Below are 19,140 nucleotides of genomic sequence, written 5' to 3' on the forward strand. Positions count from 1 at the left end.
CTTCGCCTTATCCATCAACCTCCCTAACCCATCGATCACTAGATTAAAGAGGAAGGGGGATAAAGGATCTCCTTGTCGGAGCCCTCTTTCCTCTTTAAACTTCCCCCTCGGTTTTCCATTGATTAAGATGGAAAATGAAACATTTGAGACGCACCCTTTTATCCACCTCCTCCATCTCTCGCCAAATCCTTTCTTTTGAAGCACAATTTCTAAAAATCTCCAATCGACATTGTCGTAGGCTTTCTCCAAATCAACTTTCATTATCCAACCTTTTTTTTCCCTTCTATGCTCTTCTACAACTTCATTGGCAATGAGGCAACAATCAATTATTTGTCTTCCTTTAATGAAAGCAAATTGATTTTCCGCCATTGTTTTCCTCATCACTGTTTTTAGTCTATTCGTCAGTACTTTTGCCATGATTTTATACAAACTCGTTATCAAACTTATCGGTCTAAAATCTTTGATCTTCATCGCTTCTTTCTTCTTCGGTATAAGGCATATGTATGTTTTGTTCGTAATTCCATTTACAATTCCTCCCTCGAAGAAATCAGCGAACACCTTAATAAGATCGGCTTTAATTGTTTCCCAATTCTTTTGATAGAATGCCATTGTAAAACCATCCGGCCCCGGAGCTTTTGATCCATCGCATTCCAACACCGCTCCTTGTATCTCTTCCTCCGAAAAAGGCATTTCCAGCCGTTCAGCATCAACCGAATCTATTGGATCCCACTCTAGCCCTTCGAGACCCAATCCCTCTCCTTCTGATTTTTTGTTTAAATTTTTGTAAAAACCAACAATTTTGTTCTCAATTTCTTGTTCTTCGACGCTCAATGACCCATCCTCCAACTCTATCTTGTCTATCATTGCTCTATTCCTTCAGTTATTCAATAAAGAATGGAAAAACTTTGAATTTTGATCCCCATCTTTTAGCCACTTCAATTTCGCTTTTTGGCTCTCAATTTGCCGTTTTCGAATGGCCAGAGTTTGCAATTCGCATCGCGCTTCCCTTCTCTGCTCTTGTAAACTTTGGGACCAATTGCCCCCCGCCTCTCTCACATTCAACTGCTTAATCGAACTTTCCAGCTCCGAAATTCTGAGGTTTACATCACCAAAAATCTCGATGTTCCATTTGTTAACCTCAGATTTAATTTGTTTGAGTTTTCTCATGAACTTATATCCTTCCCACCCATTAGAAATGCATCTATTCCACCATGCCTTGACCGATTCTTTGAACTTGGGATGCAACAACCACGCATTCTCGAATCTGAACGGGGTAAGACCCCATTTCAACTTTGTGGTGTCCAACAAAATTGGGTAATGATCCGAAGTAATTCTTGGCAACACGGTTTGTCTGAACGTTGGGAAGATGTCTTTCCATCCCCCTGAAAAAAGAAACCTGTCCAGTCTACAGCAAATTGGGTTCACCCTGAAGTTTGACCAAGTGTACTTTGCGTTCAATAACGGAGGGTCGTGTAGATCTAGTTCCTCGATCAAGCTATCAAAACAAACCATACTTGTGGTAACTGAGTGGCTATTCATTTTTTCGGTAAGATTTCTAACCACATTAAAGTCTTCCCCGACACACCACTTATCCCCACATATGGATTTCAAGCCCGCAAGCTCATCCCAAAAAAATTCTCTATGTCTTGGCTTACAATGGCCATACACCGCTGTGAACCACCAGCTGATCTCATCCTGCATCTTAATTTCAATAGAGGCTGTAAAATCCCCGATCAGATTATCACTTACGAAGACAACTCTAGGATCCCACATGACTGTAATACCTCCCGATCTCCCATCCGCCGGTAAACTCACCCAATCCACAAATCTTGATTTCCATAAACTTGCAATGAAGCGACAATCCACCATAACTTTCTTAGTTTCTAAAACCACGACAATGTCCGGATTTTCTTTACGAATAACCCTACGTACAAGTTCTCTCCTTCTCGATGATCCTCCCCCCCTAATATTCCAAGAACAAATCTTCATAAAAACTGGTGTGACCCTCTCGAACTCGATCCTTTTTCATAATTGATACCTCACTTCAATCTGTCAAGTTCTCTGCTCGAAATGCCCGTAGCCTTTTGGTCTTTTCCTTTCGGTTTGTATTCAGGATCCACCTCCCTCATTTTCGTTACGGCCTTTGTGTTGAACTCCACTTGTAGTCCCTTTCGAAGCATCTATCTCGGAACACGACTTGTCATGCATGCCTGATTGCACCCCCCTTACTAACCCACTTGAAAACCCCATAGCAGAAAAAGAAGAAGGAAAAAAAGCGTGGAGTGAAAAAGAATGATTAAGACTCGATGGATGGAAACACGATAGTACCTTACCCACTAAGGGTTTAGTGTTTTCAAGGAAGGATGGCTCTTTGGTGAAGTGTTCTTCCTCCTGTGAGAACAGCCCTTTAATGTCCATATCCTCTTTATTGGTATTTTCCCTAGATTCCGAATGCGATGATGTGTGGCTGCCGGATTCTGAAGAATCAAACCCGTCATTCATGAAATCTTCTTGTGGATCATCGAAGTTAAAATCTTCTTTATCATCAAAATCTGCTCCTCGAAGCTCGCGAAATTCCTCCTCATTCAGTTCGACGGCCTTCAACCTTCCCTTGGGATCGCTGACTTCCGCATCTTCCTTAGTTGATAAGTTAGTTCTTCTGCAATAGGTATGTACATAAGGAGGCATTCAAATTCCAGGTACTGATCCATCTTTTTGTGCATCCCTGTCCGAATAGTCCTTTGTTGAAGCAGAGTGTACTGGAGATGGTCTGAAATTCTTGATTTCTTTCGGTACGATTCTTTTTAAAAATTTTTCCACCTTACTACCCATCAGTTTTACTGCCGGAGAGCATCTTTTTGAGTTCATATCTTCTGCTCTAATCTGTGGTAAAACCCTCTGCTCTTCTACCGTCTTTCCCTCGTTGCAGCTTGTAGACTTCCCATTTTCTTCCCTAATCCTGTGAATATTGGAATTGCCCCACACTGCCGCAGTCCGCTTGCCATTGATCACAACCTGTGCGTATGTCTGTTTTGCATAAGTCTCATACGCCTTTAGATCGAAGGATGCAACTGAAATTAACAACTCTGCCCTGTCCCCATTCAAATTAATCGAAAAATTTAATTTGGTATAAATCCGTCTTTTGTTCCTTAATCTCTGAAAGATAATGTATCATCACTGATCTCCACCAAACCCCCGCATCGATCCCCAATGGCTTTAAAGTTATCATGTGTCCATAAATTCCAAGGTAAACTGGATATCCTAATCCAGCTATTACAACACTTGTATACCGTATCCGATGAGTTAATGTCTGGCCTCCATTCCTCAAAGTCTAAAGACACTCCATTATCAAAGAATCCTCTTCTCAAATGAAGGTAATAAGAGAATTCCTTCGGTTGCGAAGGCCACCATACTGCTTTGTTATCTTGAAACGGAAATAATTTGATCCTCCTCTTGACGTCATTGCCTAATACCGATTCAATCTGCTCCCAAGATACATTGACTCTTCCTCTAGTAACAATGAGGGCTTCCTTCCAATTCCTTTCAATTCCATTCCTGACCAATACCTGTGTGCTTCTATGCATCTTTTGACGATTGTCCCTTTCATTATTCTTCACTGCCTGTTGAGGTCGTGTACCTCTAATTGGGGCTTGTCCATAAATCAGCTTTAGCTTGTTCCAACCTCTGAGATTTCCCCGACAGTAGCTGAATGAATAAGTTTAAAATCCTTGTCCACCCTAAAGAGTTTAATCCGCTTGGCACAATTATTATCTGTTTCCTTCCCTGCAAATTAAATCTTGAGATCTCTAGAAATCGGCCCCTCCTATTGACAAAACGTTGTAGTATTACAATCGCATTTCTGCCCCTAAACCGATAGAAATCCGACATTGACTGAGGACTGTGAACGAAACTCCTTAATTTTGAAATGAACCAACCGGCCTCTTCTCGATCCAAATCCAAGATATAACTCGCATTCCTTGTTCTTTCAGACCACCGAATGGCAGAGCCTCCGTTAACCATCCAGAGTGAGAACGCTTTGAACTCTATCTTAATCACTTCATCTGTATCCATAGTCGAGATCCGTCGTGACATTATTAAACTAACTCTATTTCTCTTTTGTTTCAAGTGTACTGAAATCTACCGTAGATTACAAATGGGCGGCTGGATATTTTGACATCTAAATTCCATCAGAGAGCAATTTCAATTCCAACTTCTTACTATTTCTTCAAGTGTAATGAAATCTCCTCCAGGCAAAATATCGAAAATCAAAGGGACAAAGGCTTTGATAACTGCCTCACTCTATATTTTTTAAGGTTTGGTGGAAATAATAATTCTGATTTAGTTAAACAAATAGTGATTGAAAACATATAAAACTAAATTATTATCACGTGAAAGCAATTGGGAAGCATATGTTGCATAGTGACGTGGGATAATGTGAAACCGAGCATCCGTTAAAGTATTATAAAATCTTCATGTTGGATGATATCACATTTGCAGCTGTTTGAAATTTTGTCTGCAGGTTATTTGTTTGAAGTATTTTCACCCAGACAGTGAACTGCAAGACTATGCTCTGCATGTTATGGATATGCTTCGCTCAGATACATCGACTGATGCTCAAGCACTGGTATCTTTATCAAATCCTTTTGTATACCAGTTATATTTTCACATATGCAACTCAAACATAACCTTCTGTTAGTAACATCTACTTTATTTTCAACTTTGTTAACACAACCTTCTGTTAGTAACATGTAGTTTATTTTCATCTTTTTTGCCATGAACATATTTGCATAACAATGTATTAAGTATTTGTTATCACTGCCCAAGTTGGTGTGTGCTATGTCGGCATGAGGTGGAGACATAAGACCACATTTGTATTCATTGCCATTCACGAGATGCCTTTGGCATAGAGCTCTGAAGGAGATGAGTCTGGTTTGGGTAGCTCCGAGGACAACAAAGGATTTATTTGTGGCTGATCTAGGGCGCGACCTTGGTAGGAGAGAGAGAGTGCATTGGATGGTGGTGGTTCATTATATTTGCTGGTATGTTTGGCTAGAAAGGAACAAGAGAATTTTCGAAGATATAGTGTAATGTGTTGGGAAAAGATCAAGTTGTGGGTTTCTTTGTGGATTAGGAGGCATGAAGAGTTATGCTATGCTCTCGATTATAGGCTTATTTAGAGATTGGAAATTAATATATTGCTGATGTGTCTTGAGTTTTAGGGGCTCTGTGTGCGGATATCTTATCCTCTTTTTGTAATCATTACATGATTTATATATATATAAGTATTTATATATAAAATATGATCGTTTCTTATAAAATAAAAGTATTTGTAATAGGGTAGCAGTAGAAATAGTCGAAGTAGCAGTAGAAAGATGAAAACGTGGTTTAGTGTTATTAATTTCCGCACAATAACTATAGATGTCCCAGAGTGGCTCTTCTCAATGGCTCTCCCCTTGAAAAACTGCATGAGCAATGTGAAACTAGAAGGTTTTTTGTTAATAAGGAACAATATTTTATTAATGATATGATAAGAGTTCGTTACAACAGTGGACTAGTTGTCCACTAACAACATGAATTACATAATATCAAACCTGTATCAATGATACACATAAACCCAATCTTTCTAAATATTTAAAATCGACACGTTCTTAAATTTATCATGAGTGTAGATCCACATAGCAACTTTTGTCTTGACTTTATCCCAACACTGATATCTATTGTCCTCCTTATCTTCAAAAATTCTTCGATTTATTTCTAGCCATACTGTCCAGCATATGCCTTGCACCACCACTTGCTAAAAAATTCTTCCCCTCATACCTGTTAGTTGTCCTAGATCCATAGCGAATAAATCAGTCATTGACTTAGGCACCACCCAAACCAATTCCAGTTCTTTCAAAGCTCCAGTCCACAAGCCGTTCGTGAATACACAATGAATTAGCATATGATCCTGCGTTTCCACTTCATTCCTACACAACACACACCAATTGGGACTCATAGCAATTGAGGGTCACTTTTTTTGCATCACCTCCGCTGTCGGTAGCTTACCCAGACCGTGAAACTAGAAGTTTGGTACAACTTAATAAAGCACCATCTTGATTAACTTAGGAAAACATTAAGTTAAATTGTTAAAGCATTGTATTATTAACATACAACACCATAAAAGTTAATTACTGGACACTAAAATATTGTTCGGGTGCAATGATCTCCTCAATTGGTTTAAGTTTTAATTGTTTGAATTCCAGTGATAGGATTCTAGCTATGAGCTGATAGAAATCTGGGTTGTTTTTTCGATAATTTCTTACCTCTAAGTTATGGCATTTATTACTAATATATCAAGTAGAAAATGCACAAAGGTGCTTCTCATATGTGGAAAGTCCTAGTTACTTTTGATTTGATCCAAAATCAATTGATCTGAATGAACCATGAGATGATATGTTGGGATTGAGTGAACAATATTCCAGTTGTTTAGAATAGGAAAATAAAAGGGGAGATAATATTAAGACAAGGGGATCCACTATCACCGTTTCTATTCAATTTAGTCATCGATGGGTTGGGGAGGATGGTGGATAAGGCAAGGGTAGTTAATGAAGTAAGGGGGCTCGAAGTAGGGAAAGAAAAAATCGAAATCTCGCATTTACAGTTTGCGGATGATACTCTGTTCTTCACAAAATCACAAAAGGATGTGTTGGCAGTAGTGGACATACTCAAACTGTTTGGCACCAATTCAGGGTTGAAAATTAATCTGGGTAAAAGTGTTGTGTTGGGATTGAATTGTTCGGAAGAGGAAGTCGATGATATGGCGATAACTTTTGGGTGCAAAAAAGAGAGATGGCCTATTAAGTATCTTGGGGTACCAGTTGTGAGGTAATCCCACAAAAGTGGAATTCTGGGAACCTGTGCTTTCGAAAATGTCCAAGAAATTAGTAAGTTGGAAAAAGTTGTTCCTTTCGAGGGGGGGACGCCTTACTTTGATAAAGGCCGTGCTTTGTGCGATGCCATCTTATTTCATGTCCCTTTTCAAAGTTCCAATTAGGGTGGCTACAAGAATGGAATGGTGATGATGGGGAGAATCACTGCCATGTGGTCAGATGGAAGCAGGTGTGTAAATGGTGTGCTGTCGTTGTTGACCCACCAAAATTAAATTCCTACTATCTAAATAAAATTAGTGTAATGATGAGCAGGGTCGAATCCACAGGGAACGTGAGATTTATTTCTTTCGAGCAAAATGTAAATAAAGGGGGATTTTGTTATATGAATTAAATAAAATACTAACTAAATTTATCCAAGAAAGGAAAATAATAAATTAAAATTATAATTAATCAACTAGAATAAAATGAGAATTTAATATGAGAAAGATCTGATTCAAGAGAGTTCTACTATTTAATTATATCACTATTAATCGGCAAACAAATAATTTATTCAAGTTGTTCCAATCAATTAACCTTAGAATTGTAGGGATAGCCGCTAAAATCCTTGTGTTTTCCTAATTTAATTGACCAAAAACAGCATCCAGTCAAAACTTATCAATAATTAACTGGGCACGTAGCGTTCCATGTTAATTAAAAATAATATTTTTTCGTTTTGTGAAAACAGTTAATCCTAAAATCTAACGACCGAGATAGCTGCAATTGATAGATCGAGTTTCGTTGATTTATTTAGATTAAATATGCTATGATAGCACAACACACCTAATCTATCGTTACTCATGTACCAATCGTTCATGACAATTACGGATTACTGAATTCATGGATAACAATAGAAAATTATATATCGAATTAAATTGTCAGATTAACCGAGATACAACTTTCATAGAATTAAATATAAATCAACAAATACTTGAACAAAACACGAATATTAAATTGAAGCAAAAAAAGCCTCACAGTGATAAATTGAAATAGTAAAAATATCTCCTGAAAAATCGGGGCTGAAAATTAATTTTGAAAAGAGTTCCTTGCTTGGCTTGAATCAATCGGATGGTGTAGTTGAGGGCGTGGCTACGGCAGTTGGATGCAAGACAGAAAAATGGCCTATTAAATACCTCGGAGCACCTTTGGGAGGAAACCCATCTAAATTGGAATTTTGGGGACCGGTAGTTTCCAAGATGTCCTTGAAGTTGGCAAGTTGGAAAAAGGCATTCCTATCTAGAGGTGGTAGATTAACACTGATTCAGTCAGTGTTAAGTGCTCTACCTACTTACTTTATGTCTTTATTCATGGTCCCAAACCGGGTGGCAAAGCAAATGGAAACATTGATGAGGAATTTCTTGTGGGATGGACCTGATGGGGAGTCGCATTGTCACGTTATTAACTGGACACAGGTATGCAAACCGAAAGACAAAGGAGGTTTAGGATTAGGTAACATCCGGTTAAGGAATAAGGCATTACTCGGGAAATGGTGGTGGAGATGCGCGGTCGAGGATAGTTCTTTGTGGAAAAGAGTTGTGGGAAGTATTTACGGGCTTCAAGACAATGGTTGGGATTTAAGAGTCACAAGAAACTCAACGTTTAGAAGCCCGTGGAAGTATATCTCTCGGACCCATCCACTTTGTCAGCAGTTGATTGGCTCGGTGCTCAAGGGTGGGAATTTTTTTCGGTTTTGGGAGGATAGATGGGTGGGTTTGTGTTGCTTTAAAGAATGTTTTCCTCGTCTATTTCTTCTATCCGTGTCCACTAATAAACCAGTCAATCATTTTTACTCTGTCTCTGATAGTCTAGGTCCTTATGTTGTTCAGTGGGATTTGCGCTTCAGAAGAGGGTTGAACAATATCGAGTTGGCAGAATTCACATCTCTTTCTGGGATTCTACATTCAGTATCTTTGAGTGTCGGGGTAAGGGATGTCAGGGTTTGGTTAGAGGACTCTTCGGGTCTTTTCTCCGTTAACTCTCTCTTTTCTTCCTTTTTTACCCATTTACCTACTCCATCTTTCCTCTTCATTGCCAAAATTTGGAAAGTACCGATCCCTCAAAAGGTGAGAGTGTTCTCCTGGATTGTTGCGTTGGACAAACTACAAACTAGTGACAAAGTGCAGAAAAGGAATCCGACTTACTCTATTTGTCCTCACTGGTGCGTTTTGTGTAAAAATGATGAATAAAATCAAGATCATCTATTGATTCATTGCTCTTTCACAAGACGTATTTGGATCAAGGTCATGGAACATTTGGGATTTCAATGGACCTTTCCGCTCCATTCAAGAGACATGTTCGTTATGGACCACGGTTACCTAAAGGGCAAGGGCCTTGGACACTTTTGGAGCATTATTGTGCATTGCTTATTTTGGTCGGTTTGGTTGGAGCGCAACAACAGAATTTTCAACGACTTAGAAGAGCCTTCAGAGAATTTGTGGGAGACAATCAGAATCAGAGTGGCGAGATGGACACTAACCATACCCTCGTTTCAGCATTTATTATTAACAGATCTTGTTAGGGATTGGTGTTTTATTTGTTCTTGATTTGATCCTAGTTTACTTTTCACGTCGTGGATTGTGGATCGCTCGTCCACTACGCTTTGTAAACGTTAATATTTGATATTAATAAAATAGTTTCTTATCAAAAAAAAAAAAGGAGAGCTTCTTTTCCTCCTCTTGTTTCTTCTAATGTGCGTTTTTTGTGGGAGGATATTTTGAGATCTCCTTTTTTGATTGTTTTTTTTTTGGCCTCCTTCACATGAGTCTCTATTTTTTTGGATTGGAGGATTTTGTTTGTTATGTAGATCTTATTTGCTGCCCCTTAACTTGAGTTCTGTGTAGCCAAAAAGGAAAAGTGGGTCCAAGAGTATAAAAACCCAATAATCTAAAATAAAATCTAATCACTAAAATCTTAAAGATATTAGAAAATATCCACTAAGAATATAGAGTTTTTTTTTATGGAAAAACTCTATATCTTGTATTTATTCTTCATATGAAAATTCATTGATTCTCACTAGGCAGTTGAAGAGTAGTCACAAGACGTGCTCACGCCTTGTCCAAAAACCACTTCTGTATTTTCCTGCTTCAAGTCTTCAAGAGCAGAAAACTTCCTTCTACAATAAAATCACACAGAAATGTGTCAATTAAGCACGTTGGTAGTGGTAACAATGAGAGATATGACAATAAAAATACAAATTATTATGAGCCTATCAGTAAACCAAAGGATAAAGGATGTTTAGGATTGGGGAATATATGTCTCAGGAATAAGGCTTTTCTTGGTAAATGGTGGTGGAGATGTTCGGTGGAAAGGGGGTCGTTGTGGAAAAAAGTTATTAAGAGCATCTATGGGATACAGGAAAACGGGTGGGACTTGGGGTTGGCGGAGAAAGCGACATTCAGAAGTCCTTGGTAGTTCATCTCTCGGTCTTACCAGGCTTTTCATCAACTTACTAGGGTGGTGCCAAAACAGGTAAATCTCATGGCTAAGGTCTTGATAAGTAGATTGAAGAGAGTCGTGTGTAACACCATTGCGGAGAACCAGTGTGCTTTTATTAAAGGAAGACAAATACTTGATTGTTGCCTTATTGCGAATGAAGTTGTGGAAGAATATCGACGAAAGAAAAAAAAAGGATGGGTGCTCAAAATTGATTTGGAAAAGGCGTATGACAACGTAGACTGGCGATTTTTAGATTTCATGTTGGAGAAAAAGGGATTCGATGAGAGATGGAGAAGGTGGATCAGGGGATGTGTTTCTAATGTGTCTTTCTCAATCTTTATTAATGGAAAGCCGCAAGGAAAGTTAAAAGAGGAGAGAGGTCTCAGATAGGGGGATCCATTATCACCGTTCTTATTCAACTTAGTCGTCGATGGGTTGGGGAAAATGGTGGACAAGGCAAGGGCAGATCATGAGGTCAGGGGTCTCGAAGTAGGGAAAGAAAAAATTGAAATGACGCATTTACAGTTTGCGGATGATATTCTATTTTTCGCGAAATCAAAAAATGATGTGTTGGCAATACTGAATATTATAAAATTGTTTGGCAACAACTCTGGGTTGAAAATAAATTTGGGCAAAAGTGTTGTGCTTGGATTGAATTGTTCGGAAGAGGAAGTAGATGATTTGGCAGAAAGTGTTGGGTGCAAAAAAGATAGTTGGCCTATTAAATATCTTGGGCTACCGCTGGGAGGTAAACCAACTAAGATGGAGTTCTGGGAATCCGTGCTCTCGAAAATGTCAAAGAAACTAGCAAGTTGGAAAAAATCATTTCTATCGAGAGGAGGCCGTTTCACTTTGATAAAGGCCGTGCTTTGTGCGATGCCATCCTATTTCATGTCCCTTTTCAATGTGCCAATAAAGGTTGCTGGTAAAATGGAAAAAATGATGAGAGATTTTTTGTGGGATGGTGGTGACGGGGAAAACCATTGCCATGTCGTCGGATGGAAACAAGTTTGTAAACCAAAGGAAAAAGGAGGGTTGGGATTGGGGAATGTTTGTCTCAGGAATAAGGCTCTTCTTGGTCGTTGTGGAAAAAAATTATTCAGAGTTTATATGGGATACAGGAAAACAAGTGGGACCTGGGGTTGGCGGAGAAGGCGACATTTAGAAGCCCTTGGAAGTGTTTTTCTCGGTCTTACCAGGCTTTTCATCAACTTATCAGGGGAATATCATTCGTTTTTGGGAGGATGTCTGGGAGGGAGATAACTCGTTTAAAATAAGATTTCCATCTTTGTTTCATATTTGTACTTCTACCAACAAACCGATTTGTCATTTCATTGATGTTGTCAATAGTGGGGGTAGTCTTTCTACCATTTGGGATGTCAGATGTAGAAGAGATCTTAGCGAGGATGAGTTTCTTGAGTTCACTAATTTGTTTCGAGCCTTAGAGAGTATCAGATTAGAGATGGGTACCGAGGATGTTAGAGTTTGGAGAGGGGACCCTTCAGGTTTGTTCTCTGTTAGTTCTTTTTATTGCTCTTTCTTCCCTATTTCCAACTTTCCATTTTTCGATTTCTTTAATACCATTTGGAATGTACATGTCCCACAAAAGATTAAGATTTTCTTGTGGATCGTGGCCTTGGGGAAGTTGCCTACGTGTGATTCAGTGCAAAGAAGGTGGAAGAATTGTGTTTTAAGACCGCAGTGGTGTTGCTTGTGTCGAGAGCACGAGGAGAATCAAGATCATATACTTCTACACTGCTCCTTCACCACAAGGATTTGGATTAAAGTTTGCAACGAGCTGGGAATACAATGGGTGATGCCGAGGCGTGCTAAAGATCTCTTCATTTGAATTCGGGGTGCACATTCAACAAAAAATACAGCGAATTCTGGTACATGATCATTCACGGCATATATTGGTCCATTTGGTTGGAGAGAAATCGCAGAATTTTTGAAGAAGAATCGGACTCTGTTGACCAAGTGTGGGAAAACATCAAATTTAGAGTCGCATCTTGGACAACTACCTTTCAAAAGTTCAACAATTTATGCATTTCAGATTTAGTGAGGGGACTTGAAATTTATTTGGTCATGAAGACTATGTCAACTTGTATTTCTGGTGTATTTTCAAGTTAATGTTGCTGTAATGTTGTCGTGGAATGCTCATCCACGCACAAATTGTACTACCCAAGTATTATAATAAAATTAGTTTTCTATCAAAAAAAAAAAAAAAAGAAGAGATCTTACTGAGGGTGAGTTAGGGGAGTTCACTAATCTGTTGGGAGTCTTAGAGAGTGTCAGATTGCAGATGGGGATTGAGGATTATAGAGTTTGGTTGGGGGATCCTTTAGGGTTGTTCTCTGTTAGTTCTTTTTATAACTCCTTCTTCCCTATTTCCAATTTCCCTTTATTCGGTTTTTTTCATAATATCTGGAAAGTACAAGTCCCACAAAAGATTAAGATTTTCTCGTGGATCGTGGTCTTGGGGAAGTTGCCTACGTGCGATTCAGTGCAAAGAAGGCGGAAGGATTGTGTTTTGAGCCCGCACTGGTGTTGCTTATGTCGAAAGCATGAGGAGAATCAAGATCATATACTTCTGCATTGCTCATTTTCTAGAGGTATTTGGTTGAGAGTTCTAAAAGAGCTGGGATTTCAATGGGCCTTTCCGAGGCAAGCTAAAGATCTTTTTTATTCGGATTCCGGGTGTTCCATACAGAAAAAGTTCAGCAACTTCTGGTATTTGATAATTCACTATACATTTTGGTCCCTATGGTTGGAAATGAATAGAAGAATATTTGAAGATGTTTTGGAGTCCGTCAATCAAGTATGAGAGAGAATAAAATTCGGAGTCGCATCTTGGACAACAAACTTGCAAGAGTACAATCATTTATACATTTCGTATTTAGTTAGGGACTGGAAATTTGCTTGGTCGTGAATATTGTGTGATGATGTCATAGAGTTGTGCTTATTGAGAATTGTGTGATGATGTCATATAGTTGTGTTCTAAGTTAGTTTTCTTCTAACGTTGTTGCGGATTACTCATCCGCGCAATTGGTGTAACATCAAATATTATAATAAATTTAGTTTTCTATCCAAAAAAAAAAAGAATAGGAAGATTGAACACATGAAGGATATCATGTCTTGGATTATTCCCACTCACAAAGTGGTATTGTGTCGAGAAAAATTAAGACCGAGCAAGTCCGTTGTCAATTTAGTAGTACTTGGATTCAAGTACATGATTATACAATTTAGCTGACACACTAAAATAAATTGAATTACAAAATGAATATAAAGATTACGTTGTGGTGATAACAGTTATCAATAAACTTAGGAGTATAGGCGTAAGATGGTATGTGTACAATGGAAAATATATTGCGATGAAGTTGGATGAGATATAAATTAAAACTTAAACTACGGTAAAAAAAGATGTCAAAGAAATTCAATGATTTAGCGCGAAACTGTTAAATATGATTCAAGTGATTTTAAATATTATTATTGGAATAATTTCATGCACAGTTGAAGGCAAGAGATTCATATAGAAGGTTTAAATTTATATAAGGTTGATAAATTCCAAACGTTAAATATATTGACTGGGAAAAAGTTGGAAATATATGGCAGTTTGTCTCATGGATTCTCCGGTCTTGTGAAATATGTCCATAAAGAACAATTTTTACGTTCTTCATAGATTCACATAGGAATAAACTTATGTTTGGAAAAAAAGAGGCTACTTGTTAAAGCACATAGAATTTGATCAGGTAGTGTGTGCCACATTTTATTTGAATTGTGCTCCATTTTCTTGCAAAGATAAGGCCAAAAAAACTCAGCGATTGAGAGTGCTTATTATCGTGGTAGAATAGCCTGTATGAGATATTCTTGCAAAGTTTTGATAAATTTGAGGTTATTGATTCATGGAAACTTGGGATAATTTTAGATGGTTTAAATGTTAGTGGCTAGGTTGTGGAAGTATAGATTTGTGGATTGGGTCTACTTGCCTTCGGAAGGCCGTGCGGGAGGTATACTAGTGATGTGGGATCCGAGGGTAGTGGTGGTAAGTGACAACTTGGTAGGGGAATTTTCGGTCTCTATTCAAATTATGGTCAATGATACAATCAAGTGGTGGGTCCTGTTAAACCAAGAGAGAGGGAGAGATTTTGGGATGAATTGGCAGGTTTGAGTGTTATCTGTGAGGACAACTGGTGCCTGGGTGGTGATTTTAACGTAGTAAGGAATACAGGAGAAAAAATGAACAGTCTTTCTTCCCCCACGAGTATGTTTTGCTTTGACAGTTTGATAGGGGATTTGGGACTGCATGAACCTCCCCTTCTGAATGCAAAATACACGTGGTCAAATTTCAGGGCTTCACCAATTTGTTGCCGTTTAGACAGATTTCTTGTCACCAATGGATGGAGGGACATATTCCCTCATTTCAGACAAACAGTGCTTCCAAGGATTACATCGGATCATTGCCCGGTGCTCTTTGATACCACTAAGTCGAAATGGGGGCCATCTCCATTCCGATTCGAGAATGTTTGGTTGTCACATCACAATTTCAAAGAACTCGTGCAGATTTGGTGGAATGAAAGGGTTTTTCAAGGGTGGGAAAGCTACAAGTTTATGTCTAAGCTCAAAAAGTTGAAAAGTGATTTGATGAAATGGAACAAAGAAGTCTTTGGTAATGTGGATGTTAGAATTGCAGAGCTGAGTTCTAGGATTAAACATCTCGATGAGTTAGAAAGCAATGGATTGTGGTCTGAATCTTTACAGATGGAAAGAAGGGAGTCGAGATGTGAGCTGGAAAATGTTACATTCAAAAGATTTCAAATGGAAAGTCAAAAAGCAAAATTAAGATGGTTGAGGGAAGGCAATCAAAATTCAAAATTTTTCCACTCTTTGTTAACTAACAGAAAGAATAAGTCGATTATAGATAAGGTGGAGTTGGAGGATGGGTCTGTAATTGTGGATGAGACACAGATTGAGGAAAACATTGTTAAATATTTTACACACCTTTACAGGAGATCAGAGGGGGATGGGGATGGTTTGGATGGGTTGGAATGGTGCCTTTTGGATAGGTCTGAAGCAGAGGAACTGGAGATTCCCTTCTCGGAAATTGAAGTCAAAAAAGCTGTGTTTGAGAGTGATGGGAACAAAGCTCCAGGACCAGACGGATTACCTTAGCATTCTTCCAAAAGAATTGGGAAGTAGTTAAGGAGGATCTGATGAAAGTCTTCGTTGAATTTTTTGAAGGAGGAGTGGTAAATGGCATCACAAATGAAACATATATCTGTCTCATTCCTAAGAAGCATGATGCGATTAAGGTCATTGATTTTCGGCCCATAAGCTTGACAACAAGTTTGTACAAGATATTAGCCAAAGTATTGACCAACATAATTAAAAAAGTTTTAAGGAGTACGATCGCCGAGAACCAATGTGCATTTATAAAAGGGAGACAAATTTTGGATTGTTGTCTCGTTGCTAACGACGTGGTTGAGGAATATCGCAAAAAGAAAAAGAAAGGTTGGGTGCTAAAGATTGATATGGAAAAGGCGTACGATAACGTCGATTGGAGATTTCTCGATTTTGTGTTACATAAGAAAGGGTTTGGAGATAGATGGAGGAAGTGGATACGAGGGCGTGTGTCTAATGTTTCGTTCTCAATTTTTATCAATGATAAGCCGAGGGGAAAGTTCAAAGGAGAAAGAGGAATTAGACAAGGGGATCCTTTATCCCATTTTCTTTTTAATTTGGTTGTGGATGTTTTGGGGAGGATGATAGACAAGGCTAAGATTAGGGATGAGGTGAGAGGACTTGTGGTTGGAAAAGGAAAAATCGAAATTTCACATATTCAATTCGCGGATGATTCATTGTTTTTGATACAAACAAAGAGGCAAGTGATGGCTCTTGTGGAAATAATCAAACTTTTCGGGAATAAGTCCGGGTTGAAGATTAACTTTCAAAAAAGTGTCATTTTGGGGATTAACTTCGAGAACGAGGAAGTGGTTGACTTGGCGCAAGCCATTGGTTGTAAGAATGACGTTTGGCCAATCAAGTATCTCGGGGTACCACTGGGAGGTAAGCCTATGACCTTCGAATTTTGGGAACCGGTACTATCCAAGATGTTGAAAAAATTAGCGAGTTGGAAGAAAGCGTATTTGTTAAAAGGGAGCCGGCTTACACTTATAAAATTAGTACTTAGCGCAATGCCTTCCTACTACATGTCTTTGTTTAGGGTTCCAAGCAAGGTGGCCAAAAAAATGGAAAAAATGATGCGAGATTTCCTTTGGGATGGTATGGACGGAGATAATAAATGTCATGTGGTTGGATGGTTGCAAAGTTTGCAAACCGAGGGAGCGAGGAGGGCTGGGTTTGGGGAATATAGTTTTGAGGAATAAAGCATTACTTGGAAAATGGTGGTGGAGAGGATCAAAGGAGAAGGGGACTTTGTGGAAAAATGTGATTCAAAGCATTTACGGTCTTCAAGACAACGGGTGGGATTTGGGATTGGCCACGAATGCTACTTTCAGAAGCCCCTGGAAATTCATTTCTCGTACTTTCACGGCAATTCATCTTATGTGGGGTTCGGTCTTGAGAGGGGGCAACTTCGTTCGGTTTTGGGAGGATGTTTGGGGGGGAGTGGGTCCTTCTTTCAAAGAACGTTTTCCTTCTTTGTTCAGAATCTATACACTGTCAAACAAACCTATTCAATGCTTCTTAGAGGTGGTCAGTGTAGAAGGTAGACAATCTTTTAGGTGGGATGTGTGTTTTAGGAGAGATCTCAATGATTTAGAGACGGGAGAGTTTGCTATTCTATCAGGTGTGTTAGATTCGGTCAGGGTTCAGTTAGGTCTGGAGGATTACAGGGTTTGGTTGGGGGAGTCAACGGGTTTGTTCTCCGTCAAATCTTTTTACGACTCTTTCTTTCCTATCCAAAACTTTCCTGTTTTTCCTTATCATGATCATATATGGAAAGTTCCTGTCCCACAAAAGGTCCAGATTTTTTCATGGACTGTGGCGCTGTGTAAAGTTCCTACATCAGATTCGGTGCAAAGAAGATGGCCAACTTGCGCATTAAGCCTTTAATGGTGCACGCTATGCCAAAACAACGAAGAGACGCAGGATCATATGTTGATGCACTGTTCCTACTCACGATGTTTATGGAGTATGGTTATGCAAGAGATCGGATGTCAATGGGTGTTTCCACAGAGGGCAAGAGACATGTTCATTATCGACCCGGGTTTCTTTTCACGGAGCAGAGCTAGTACTTTATGGTATGTCATAGTTCAGCTCACATTTTGGACCATATGGATAGAGAAGAATAACAGAATTTTCAACAATAATAACGCCAGCGCAAGCGAATTATGGGAGATCATTAAGTTCAGAGTTGCGACTACAATGACAAGAATCAAAGGGCTTAATCATCTTTCGATATCAGATGTTGTTAGAGATTGGAAGTTTGTAATGGTTTGACGAAAATGTTTTGCTCTTGTATCTTGCGGACCACTCATCCGCTATTATTGTATTAAGAATCTTTCATTATATATAATATTATGTTTCCTATCAAAAAAAGATATGAACATGTACACAACTTTGTCTACTTGTTAACGTTTCAGAAACATTACTTTTGTCAATCGCGCATTGCAGTCTACAGATTGAGTTGCATGTCTTGCTTAGCTCAAGCTTTGTTTATTGTATCACAAATTTTAATTGGCATCTCTTTTTGGTGGATTATATTCCTAACAGGATCTTGATTTTTCTCTTGTTAATTTGAAGGCATGTGTACTGTATGTTCTGCGAATAGGTGTGACTGATCAAATGACTGAACCTACTCAGAGAGGCTTTTTGGTTTTTCTTGGCAAGCAGGTTTGTTATGTGAACCACACTATTGTATTATTTGTGGGATACTTATAATGTTGGTCTCATACTTGGAAACTGACCATGTTATATTCTGCAGCTTCAGTCACCTGATTTCACACCTTCCATGCGAGTCGCCACTTTAAGAACTCTTTCTTATGTTTTAAAAACATTGGGAGAGGTGATGTGCTTTTTTTGGCTCTTTTTTTTGTAGCTTCTCTATGATTGATTTTTTTAATTAATCTTGCATACTGATTGTTTTGGCCACCGCATCTTTGTCTACTCCCTTCTCTTGCAATGACTTTGTGCTCTCTATTTAGGCGGTGCACCTTTTTTTCCTTTACAGTTGACTTTGAGCAATTTCTTTAAATTAAACAAGCTTAATATGCGTTTTTGACATAATGCTAATTGTATTAGAGTTTTGCTAAGATAAATTCTTTAATATGTTGAACTGCAGGTTCCACTTGAGTTCAAGGAAGTTCTTGATGACACGGTTGTTGCAGCTCTTTCCCATTATTCCCCGCTGGTAAGCTTTTTTAGATGGTTATTTTTCTTTGGTCCTCGTTATACCTGTGTTTTTACAGTTATGCGTCTTTATAGAGTACTACATGGCAATATGTTATTAATGTTTCCGCCATTCACCACTAACAAGCTTATTTTAACGTTATTTTCCTTGAGCTTTAAGTGTAATTTTGATTTTTATTCCTGAAAACTTTGACATTTTCAGTATCTTCTTATTATCACCGTTTTCAAGTGACCAAAATGAATTGATCCTTTGCTCAAAAAAAAAAATTTGAATTGATCCACAGTAGTTAATAGACCAGAACAATAATTTGTTCTTCACTGGAGAGGTAATCAATGGACTATGTCCTGATGTAGATTTCCTTTCTTTTTAAACGCAGCATTGGAAGTGACAGGTTTGATCGATCTTTAGCTAGTTGGATATTGTATCAAACCG

The 19,140-nt window shown here is 38.6% G+C and overlaps 1 protein-coding gene across 3 annotated transcripts in view; it reads left to right on the forward strand.

The window, feature by feature from the left end:
* The window catches only part of LOC142523416 (protein SWEETIE-like), a 50,920-nt gene that overhangs the window by 8,411 nt on the left and 23,369 nt on the right, over positions 1–19,140 (forward strand). For all 3 annotated transcript variants that reach the window (XM_075627200.1, XM_075627202.1, XM_075627201.1), the window contains exons 8-11: positions 4,520–4,624; positions 18,102–18,191; positions 18,283–18,363; positions 18,640–18,708. In XM_075627200.1, coding sequence (XP_075483315.1) covers positions 4,520–4,624; positions 18,102–18,191; positions 18,283–18,363; positions 18,640–18,708 — 345 coding nt within the window. The remainder of the gene's footprint in view (positions 1–4,519; positions 4,625–18,101; positions 18,192–18,282; positions 18,364–18,639; positions 18,709–19,140) is intronic.

This window comes from Primulina tabacum, chromosome 13 (genome assembly GCF_025594145.1).
Source record: "Primulina tabacum isolate GXHZ01 chromosome 13, ASM2559414v2, whole genome shotgun sequence".
Taxonomy (NCBI): Eukaryota; Viridiplantae; Streptophyta; class Magnoliopsida; order Lamiales; family Gesneriaceae; genus Primulina; species Primulina tabacum.